The 10,357-nt window shown below is 26.6% G+C and overlaps 2 protein-coding genes across 2 annotated transcripts; one reads left to right on the forward strand and one right to left on the reverse strand.

Annotated features, from left to right (window-relative positions):
* Window positions 1-3,787: 3,787 nt before the first annotated feature.
* Window positions 3,788-6,349, reverse strand: LOC111028675. Its single transcript, XM_022307407.1, has 4 exons — window positions 6,140-6,349; window positions 5,962-6,058; window positions 5,537-5,775; window positions 3,788-4,299 (listed from the first exon to the last, which is right to left on the reverse strand). The coding sequence occupies exons 1-4, from the start codon at window positions 6,218-6,220 to the stop codon at window positions 4,228-4,230; spliced, it is 489 nt and encodes a 162-aa protein (XP_022163099.1). The 5' UTR covers window positions 6,221-6,349; the 3' UTR covers window positions 3,788-4,227.
* A 140-nt stretch (window positions 6,350-6,489) lies between these two features.
* Window positions 6,490-10,332, forward strand: LOC111028674. Its single transcript, XM_022307406.1, has 6 exons — window positions 6,490-6,914; window positions 7,473-7,648; window positions 8,233-8,675; window positions 8,761-8,900; window positions 9,392-9,527; window positions 9,706-10,332. The coding sequence occupies exons 2-6, from the start codon at window positions 7,503-7,505 to the stop codon at window positions 9,825-9,827; spliced, it is 987 nt and encodes a 328-aa protein (XP_022163098.1). The 5' UTR covers window positions 6,490-6,914; window positions 7,473-7,502; the 3' UTR covers window positions 9,828-10,332.
* The last annotated feature ends 25 nt before the right edge of the window (window positions 10,333-10,357 follow it).

Genomic DNA, 10,357 nt, shown 5'->3' on the forward strand with positions numbered 1-10,357 from the left:
CGTCGATCGTGATTTTGAATCCATGAAAGTACCCGAGAAAACGGCTTGACGTTCTGGAAAAAGCGTCAACGACACCGCTCGACGCTGCGTTTCAGTGAGTGTTGGACGGCAGCGCCATCTATCGACGGATTTCGCCATAAGATCGCTAATACCGAAAATACCACTAGGCAGCTGCATCTGCCCGAGGCAGAATATTATGATTTTTTACGCCTGTGGGAAATGCTAAAATGACGGCCAATCATAGCCGAAAAAGACTGAAATACCTTTCCTACACAACTGTTTCTAATAATAAGCCTGATTAGCACAATTAAATGTATTGATTCATTTCGTTTTGTTGTCATTGGTGAATATTTTGGTTACAACGTGAAAAATAATATTTTCAATTTTGCATCAACCAGGTAGGCATTAGTTTTGAATATTCAAATTCCAATAATTTTAGTAAAATGTTGTGTGGGGTTTTATTTTTAAGTAAAACTATCACTTATTAAACTTCTTTGTAAACATAATAAGTACCTACTTGAATAGAAAAAAACAGTTGAATATCTAATTATCAGTGCGTATAATAGGTATTATATATTTATACGTTGTAGGTACTTCATAAAAGTTACCTATTGTGAATCAGAAATGTTAACGAAATCACAGCATCAATACACGCCTGCTTTCGTTTAGAAACCTTAAAAATAATAGTGTGTTTGTACACGTGAATCTATGCAGAATCTTTATGTTTTTGTAACGTTGACTAATGTTTGGACAACCAAATGACGAATCAGCCGCGATTTCAATTTAATTATGATAGGATACAAACGACATACGCCGTACATGGTCGTACAAAGTGAATGACAAAAGACAAAATACTACATTCATGATTTGTCGTCGTGGTAATTTGCACTATTTTCGCTGGGTGGTATATAGTAATATTATACCAACTATTCTATTTTTTATTGCGTCTTATGTTCGTTCCTATAACCTACGACATCAGCTAGGTACACAAAACAACACTTGCCAATAACTGGTGAACCTTCTGATTGTCCTGTACTGGCTGCACTAAAATGAAACGAAATACAACATAAATACGTACCGACCTATCTGTGAGGGTAAGGGGGTACCTGAGTACTTATTTATGCCCTACATAGCAAATAGACGTCCATAGTGTGTATCTACTTAAATGGTCCTAGTTGGATGACCAGGACTGTCCTCAGAACTGCTAGAGGATACCCGTGGAAGGTCTAGATGTCCCTTTTTTGTTATCCTTTGGACATCTTACATTGATGAACCGAGAATAACACCCTATCAGAATAAAGTGAGGACATCTTAAACGGATGAATTGAGAATTCACCCAACGTACAAAGTTAGGAACCTTTTAGAATACGAATATGACACACAATATAAACAAAATAATCCGTCTAACTTTAAGAGTAGGTATTTACATTTTTTTTATTTTTCAGTGTACATAATTACTTACATTTAATATTTTAATCTCGATTCAAACATTTGGATGTTTATTTAACACAATAAAAATTTAATTTAATTTAGGTAAATCTGAAAAAAGTTACTATTTATGGTTTATACATTTTAAAAGTCAAATTTTAGACTCCCCATTCATAAATAATCAATCAAAACTATAAAATTAGTAACAACCTTAAAACTCAGTACAAACAAAAAAATATTTTTAAAAAATCAAATTATCTCTAAGACATATAAAATATATAGTGTAATAGTGTAAATATAATAATAATACATTTATATAGTAACTGAAGAAAAAAAATGTTAGTATGACAGTAATTGAGTAATACTTAGGTATACTATAAAATAGTATTCACTTGATTAGTATAAAGGTAAAAGTCTTACAATTATTACATATATTCATATATTGCCACAGGGTAACAAACATTTAAATAATAGTAATTGTAGCATTCATCAATTAAAAAAAATAATAATAATTCAGTATGAATGAACAGTCAGATAAATAATGGTAAATAAATTAGGTAATAAATAGGATACATATATTATATGGTTTGTAAGTTGTTTACAACTACAACAATTTTTCATTTTGTTTCTAAAAAAGTATAAACAATATTAATTGAAATGACAACAAAAATTAAGGATCATAAGAACCTTAATAATTATTTAATTTAGGTTCTCTGCAACATGGAGATTTTGTTTCGTAAATCTTTTATTTACATGACATAAACAGCTTTGTATTGGTTTTTGTAATTTTTTTTATTGTAACTTATGGGTTATTTTTTAACACAACTTTTAAAAATAATATACCTAATATGGGATAAATGGACTGTAAATATATTAAATTACAAAGGTAAATATTATAAGCTTATATAATATTTAAATAAAATATGTGAACCAACTTTCCAAAATTGCATATCATTTTCATGAAAATGCGTTATTTAAGATTTAAGTTCAATTCGCCACTACCAGTGAGTGTTTACTTAATATGACCTAATAAAAGTAATGTACACAATAAAAAATAAAGTATTAATTTATTGCACATAATAATACAATATAATACTATTGTTGGATGAATAGGATAACTAGGTATAGGTATAGTTTTGGGCATTCAATGTTTTGTTCTTTGCTCTTAGTTGTTTAAAATGGAAACTAAAAAAAGGGCTGTGCCGAAAAAATCAGAATGAAAACAATTAAACTCTTATATCGTAATAATTTATAAACATCAACCCAGGTATGTTTAAGTTTTTCATCCATTTTGACATATAGTTATAAAAAATAAGTAGGTACCTAATACATTATACTCTGTAGTTCTGAACTTCAGATAAATTATTAAACACAGTGCATCTTAAGTTGTTTCCTGAGAAAATTGAAGATGAGTAGAGAGTGCAATTTTCATTTACTAATACTTTGGTACCTATGTTTAAGTTAATACATTTAGTGATGATAAAATGGCAAGTATAGGGCCAAATACTTGCCCCCTGTCCACAATAATCAATTGTACCTATCATGATAATTTATCATCTTTTTATTTATAAAATACTTTTTTCTATGGCAAATGTAGTTAAATGAGGTTACAATATCCAAATTAGTGTCTATAACTCAAGTTCAGTAATTGCTTTTATGTTTTAACTAGGATAGTCAGCATGTAAGTCAAAAATTTTTTTTGTCATAACATGTGAAAATGTGATTTTTTATTCAATTAATAGGCTTAAAAAGTATATTGATATTTTTTATGGCTGAATTGTTATATATTTTTATGTTTCATTAGGTACTCTAGGTAATTTATAAATAATAATTATATTAAATAAAAGAATTATTTGTTGAATTTTTAGTTAGTTTTTAATCACACATCATTTAATCTTTACTAATTAAATTGTTTATTTTGAATTGTTATGAAGTATTAAGTAATATTAAGCACATTTTGGTTATAGATCTGCAATAATTCAAACTCAATAACAAGATGTTTTATAATTTACATCATATATTCATGTATATACATTTTGAAAAGTCAAGTATCTATGATTACTTGTTTGTGAATTAAAACAAAAAAACAAAAATAATTTTGTAAAAGACGAGTTTTACCATATTTTTTTGGTTATTATCATCTAACAATATTTTTTCTTTTAGTTACAAATTAATTAGTACATTTTAAATGACTAATTACTAAAAATTAATTGTTTTAGATAAATATTTCTTTAAATTTATTCTGATATCTGACCCTTCGTACTTTTATCTTTTACGATTTTAAACCTTACATAATAAATTTTTTTTAACATTACCTATACTATATTTCACAAATTAAGTAAAAGTTGAACAAAACCAATCACATAAGACTTTAGTTTATTTGATTGTGGCTTTGAAATTAGCAATAATATTCAAAACAATAATATTTCAATAGTAAAAAAAAAATATTTGTATTAACATTTGAAAGGGGCAAACATTGTGTATATTATGTTGAAATGTCTATCCAAAAAGGACAAGTCAACATCATAATTTATCAGGTTATAAATGATACATTTAAAAATAATTTTTTATCTAATTTAGTTCATAATTGTACAAGAGAAAAATTACTAAATATTAATAATATACATTTATATAGTTAGGAATTATAACATAAAGGAGTTTATAAACACTATAGTTAGTATACTCATATGAAAATCAAATGTTTTGCTATAAATAACAGCACATTACAACAGCCCATTATCTAATAAAATTCATTATTTCATAAACAAAAGAATAAAGTAAACATATTGCTGGTAAGTTTTATTTATGTTTCACCACTGTCCACCCATCATCACAGGCTTCAGATTCTTCACTAGACGATGAATCATCCTTCTAAAATAAATACAAATAACATAATTAAGTTTAAGTCTAAAATGATTGTTTATTTTCTATGTTATTATATTCATGTAATATGAAAAATATGCAATATATAATATGTTGTATCCCAGTATTTTCATAATCATTATTTTTAAATTAAGTTAAAAATTAAATCGGATATTGACAATAATAATTAATTTAAGGGAAAAAGTTGAACCATTTTTTTAAATGTTATTTTACTGGACAGATGGCGCCACTACGGTATTCTTTTTTATCGCCCAATATTCCATAGACAAGGTAATGGGTTCATAAGACAACAATGCTTTGGAGTTGTAACCTGCTCCATAGTATGCACTATGCTAGTTTAAACTGAAATACACCATTTTGAAGTTGAAACCAGTTTGGTATTTTCTAAGATTATCCCAAACTTAAAAAAGAAACTTTTTTTTGTATATATAAAGATATTGTACATATTAAGAAAGCTTACAGGTGTGTTGCTACCTGTTGCAAAACATAAACAATAAATATCATAAGAATTAAAATTTGGGTTAGAAAAACATTGATGTGATATGTAACAAAATACATAATATTAAGTCTTTAGTTTGTAAGTTTATGAAGACTAAAAATATTTATGTAGCTAAATAGAAAACAGGTTAAGGTATAATATTTGAGATAGGAGTGAACAAAAGGTAATATATTTTTATTTAAATTGTTTTACAAGCAAAGTACTATGCTGCGAGGGGGGGGGGAGAGGTCTATACCTGGGTTCTAAACTTTTTGAGTTAAATTAGCTAGTAATTTGGGTTACCACAGATGACAAATACACCAGTTTTTCATAAGTTTTATTTCATATTTTGTTGAATAATGTATTGGAAAACTTAGGTAAATACAGAAGAATTAATGTGTAATATATTGTATGATTGTGGCACTAACGTTCTAAGCATAATTATTTTAGTAATCATAATTGTTATCAATAAAATATAGAAAGAAAAAAATTAATTTAATTATAAATATTAGGTTAGTATAGCATACATAATTAATTAGTTTATTGTTGAGTTAGTGCATTTAATTTACAACCTCAAATAAATGACAATTGTATTTACATTGTGTTGAATTACTGAAAATGTGCTGTTTAATAACTATAGAAATAAATAAGACCACTAGAATTTTGATAAGTTAGAGATTTCTATTAATTGTATTATTTAATCACAGCCAACAAGAACATAGTACAAAAATGTCATACACAAATTACCTTTTGTTTTTCACGTATTGGTCTTACTGGAACAATTTGAATAGGGATTGCTGTAGGTAAACTTCTGAGTTCATCTATAACTTTTTTTTGGCCATCCATTGACTGGTTCCAATCACAGTAGAGATTACAAATATGCTTACTTAATTCATCAGCAGAAGCATCTTCAAGTACAACATCAAACCCAACATCCATTACGTCTTCAATAATATCAGATATACTTGTCCAACACATGCTGTCACCTTAATTATGATGGATAAATTAATAATTATAATTTTCAAACCACTAGACTTCATAATTTATTAATATTTTAGCAAAGAAATAACTTTAGTCGAGACTGCGTGTAGTAAATAATTGATATCTGTTTAAAATTAAATATCACATGATGGGTACTTTATTCGATAAACTAACAAAGATAAGGTACAAACCAGACTTTCGAAGACATTCGTGTATGTTCTTTATTAGATCACTTATTTTGAATTGCATGACTTCAGACGATCCACCCATGCCATGTTCAACCGCCAACTTGAACGTAAATAATAATAATAATAATAATTAATGATTTTTAAATGGGAAGTGTAGCAACAAAAGAGGAATAATATTTACTTTGAGTGCGGTCCAATTGTTGAACAGAACGCCGATTATGTGCTCGAAATTCGTGTCGTGGTTTAAAATAAATAACGACATGATATCTGTACGTAATGCACGAATCAAGATCTTATAGATGATGTAGATTAGCTTAATTCGTGACCTGTGCGTACGAGTACGACTGTGCTCTTTTCCAACAAAATTAATAGTTGAAAATTATCGTCCTCGTGGTTAATAACTTATTATTTGTATTTTGTGTTTTATTATTATCAATTATCATTGACAGGAGATTGATAACAAGTTTTACCGGCTGATTACAAAAATTGTTGTTATCCATCACGGTTGGTATCCATGTTTTGTCAAAATAGGCCTTGGTATTGTTCTATGGTATGTACCAATAAAATAATTCATGACTGCGGTTGATAATAATCTTAGACCGTGGTATAAACAATATAATAAAAATGATCAGTGATAAACCGACATTTCTTATCTCGATTGAAATATATTTTTTAAAATACCCGTCGTTTTAATTCCAAGTTGAAAACTTTAATTTTTTTAAATTAACTTAAGGTATTAATTGCTGAACGATACGGGTGACAAATTACAATAGTTAATTTCGTTCATTAACTAGTTCATTGTGCTATACTAGTGGTACTACTATAATACCTACTGACGATTTAAAATTGTTAGAACTCTTCGTGATGATAAAAAGTTGCAACTAGTTAACTGACAATTGTGATTTGTATACCTACGTTTGTATAATAATATTAAATTAAACTATCACTATCCTCTGGTAAGTTCTCAATCTTATATTTGTTTTGCCTTCTAATATTATAACAAACAAATGTTTTAATTTTATTCATGCAAAAAACTATTGATTATTAATTAATTAAAACTATTTAAAATCATTGATAAAACATATACTTCCCTAGATTTTTTTCATCATAACTGAGTTTCACACATGAATTGAGTATTATGTATAATTTTAAGTTTCATATTCCTAAGCAAAATATGTGTTGAACATATTGATGTATAAATAACAAGTATAAACCTGTAGGTTTTAATTAATAATTTTAACAATAACAAACTTATAGAAGAAGAGGGGGGAGAGTGATGTAATAATATCCTTCTTCATTTATCCAGAATTAAAATACCCAATTGAAAATAACAAATTATTCATTTCATCATATTTTTTACTCAAGTCTATACATATCATCTTGTAACCTGTTAAAATTATTGGGTCAAACTTTTTTAAGCATTCAATTAGAAATATGATATACAATTATTACAATACAATATATAATATTTATTAGGTAACTGTCAATTTTTTTTTTATAATGCTTTGTTACAGATTGATGGTCTTTAAAAAACTATTTCTATAATGCCGAATTTGCCTCCATTTTTTAATGGAAAGATTAGCGGCATTTTAATATTGTCTGTATCAGATATATCATGGTATAGCAGTTATGTAAAAAGTACCTATGTACAATTTGAATGGACTGGATGTCAAGAAAAACAAAAACTTTTGTAAGCAATATATAAATTATACATAAAACTAATCTTTGTATTAAGTATTTTAATAGTTAATTTTAATTTAATTTTTACTAAGATTGCTGACTTAGTTTAACTAACAGACTAAGACTGCATTTTTAGTTTGTTTTTTATCTCCTTTAATTTCCAAGTATTATACACTACAGAATAAGTCAGTTTTAAAGATCATCTATAATGTCTATAATGTAATAGAACTTTTGAAATTGTTTTTGATACTTGATATTAATTTGTATTAGGTAGATATGTAGATAAAAATGTATTTAAAATATCTATCAGCTATCAAATGCAATTAACATTACAAATAAATATATATTTTACATTTTACATTGTAATGTTTAAAGTATAACATTTAAATTATTTCTTCAGCAAGTATTATTGAACTAATCTATGTACATTTTACCCTTTTTATTCTGTTGTTACATTTTTTAAAAACCAACATAAATACATGGGTAATGAACTATAACATGGTATTTTTTTCTACCTATCATACGAGCTTAAATAAATCTATTTTGCCATGCTATTTAGGATATTAAATATTTATTATCTAAAACATTTTTCAGAACATCTAAATATTCTAAGATTACTTATGATATTCGAACAAGCTACAAATCATTTTTACACTATCTATCAACATGCACACTAAGATGTTCAGTTAAAAATTATGAAAATAAAACATTAGCTCATGCGACTATGATAAACATATTAATAGATCAAGATAACCAGCTGATTAAAACATTACCACTTATGAATAATGAGAAAATAGTCGGCACTCTGAAATTATGTTTTAATGTACAAACATTCAATGACACATCATTTGACAATGATATAAAAATGTTAAAACAATTTGGAATTCAAGATGAAGTTTTAAAAACTTCAAATGACACGGATTTTTATTACTCTGAAATATTGAAACATAGTAAAAATGTCAAAGTAAGACCCATTAGTTCTTTGTCATTAAAGTCTAATAAAAGCAAAGAAGAACTAACTAGTGATTATTTAATGGGTAAGAAATTGTTACTTGTTTTTATCTAGTTACCAATTCTTTGTTAGTTTCATTAACAATTATTTTTTATTTTGGTAATGTTTAGGTAAAAATATGGCTCCCGAAGAAGAAGAAGAGGCACTTAATACATTAAGAATAATGCCAAATAACTCTACTGAAAGTTTAGTTAGTGCAGCCGAAAAAGTTGGTATTTATTCACCTCCACAATCGCCATTACTCATTCAAGTAATAAACAATTATAATAACGTAATTATAGGTACTCTACTACTCTCAACATTTAAGTTCAACTAGAATACATTGACTGTTCTTTTGCAAAAATAATGGTATCCCCCTCCCCCAGCTTTTATTACTGTGGACACCTATGATCAAGAGAAATACATCAGAATTTCAGACTAAGATACCAATGTACTATTTAAGTCATTGAATTGTAATTTTCCCGACAGTCTATTCAAGAATATTACACACTATGCATACAAACTAGAAACCAGCTGTCTAAAATTAATTACCTATTGAACCCTTAAATACTTGTCTAACATACGGACAGATTTTTATACTTTTTAACTTTCCTAAACTTTAAGACCTCCATTACTTCATACATTAATTTGCTTTAAATTTTTGCTCTTAATCTAAAATTATAATGTATAGATATTAAATCTTACCTTTCATGAAACAGAACTGGTTCACATATAAAACGGTATAATTGTATATCATTATAGGGCTCTACAAAGGTTATGGCAGTTAAAAAACATGATATAAAATGTATGAAAACAATACAAGCAAATTTGAAAAAATCTTGTGAAGAGTTCAATAAAAATGAATTTAAAACAGACTTCTCTAAAAAAATACATAAAGGTAAATATTTATATCATACTACATTATCATTTAGAATTATTGAAATATTGTATGCTATCTACATAAATTTTCTTAAAAATTACCTATATCACAAATTTGCAAATAAAAAAAGTTTTTGCATTTTTTTTTATGAAAGTACCTTGGTAATTAAGTTTGATTATTGTTTACTATTTTACAGTGCCTGTGCCAAAAGATGATGTATATTTACATTTATCAATCCTTTCAATTAATGTGTATCGCACAGTTAAGTCACTTCAAAACTGTAAGTGTTTGTTATTATTACAATTGTACAATCTTTAAGAGTATATAAAACATGTTATGACCAATTAAGGGAACACTCAATTTCTCAGACTGATTGCGATAGATTGAATTTTATCTTTTTAAAATGCCAGGATGTTCGAGTTCACATTTATTAGAACCATTAATCTTTCCTGTATGTACATTGGGTAGTATAAAATATATTCATTTTAAGCAAAAATCCCGATTTTTAATATTTTTTAGTACCATAGGTAATTGGTAGGCTGAATGAATGTGAGCTTTTTTTAAAAATTTAATCATAAATAATTATTTTTTTTAGGTGTTTTGAAATCTTGAAAGTCAAATAAGTTTGAATTACCATCATTATCATTATTTAGTAATGATTATCTTAATAAAATGTTTGATACTATTCAGTATTGGGTAAAACATTTAAAAAAAAAAATGTTTAAATATTTTTAGAAGTGTATATTACCTACCCCTAGCTAGTCAAAAAGTTTTTATGCAATCTAATTTGACTGAGAAATGCATTTTTTCCCAAATGAAGAAATCACATTGTTTAATACTAATAGTAA

The sequence above is a fragment of the Myzus persicae genome, unplaced genomic scaffold, assembly GCF_001856785.1.
Source record: "Myzus persicae strain clone G006 unplaced genomic scaffold, MPER_G0061.0, whole genome shotgun sequence".
NCBI lineage: Eukaryota > Metazoa > Arthropoda > Insecta > Hemiptera > Aphididae > Myzus > Myzus persicae.

Coding starts and splice junctions, on each gene's coding strand:
- LOC111028675 (XM_022307407.1), bottom strand. CDS start 6,220: ATGTCGTTATTTATTTTAAACCACGACACGAATTTCGAGCACATAATC. Junction 6,059..6,139: donor ACAATTGGACCGCACTCAAA/GTAAATATTATT, acceptor TTTACGTTCAAG/TTGGCGGTTGAACATGGCAT. Junction 4,300..5,536: donor CAATACGTGAAAAACAAAAG/GTAATTTGTGTA, acceptor TATTTATTTTAG/AAGGATGATTCATCGTCTAG.
- LOC111028674 (XM_022307406.1), top strand. CDS start 7,503: ATGCCGAATTTGCCTCCATTTTTTAATGGAAAGATTAGCGGCATTTTA. Junction 8,676..8,760: donor AACTAGTGATTATTTAATGG/GTAAGAAATTGT, acceptor GGTAATGTTTAG/GTAAAAATATGGCTCCCGAA. Junction 8,901..9,391: donor AATCGCCATTACTCATTCAA/GTAATAAACAAT, acceptor ATATCATTATAG/GGCTCTACAAAGGTTATGGC.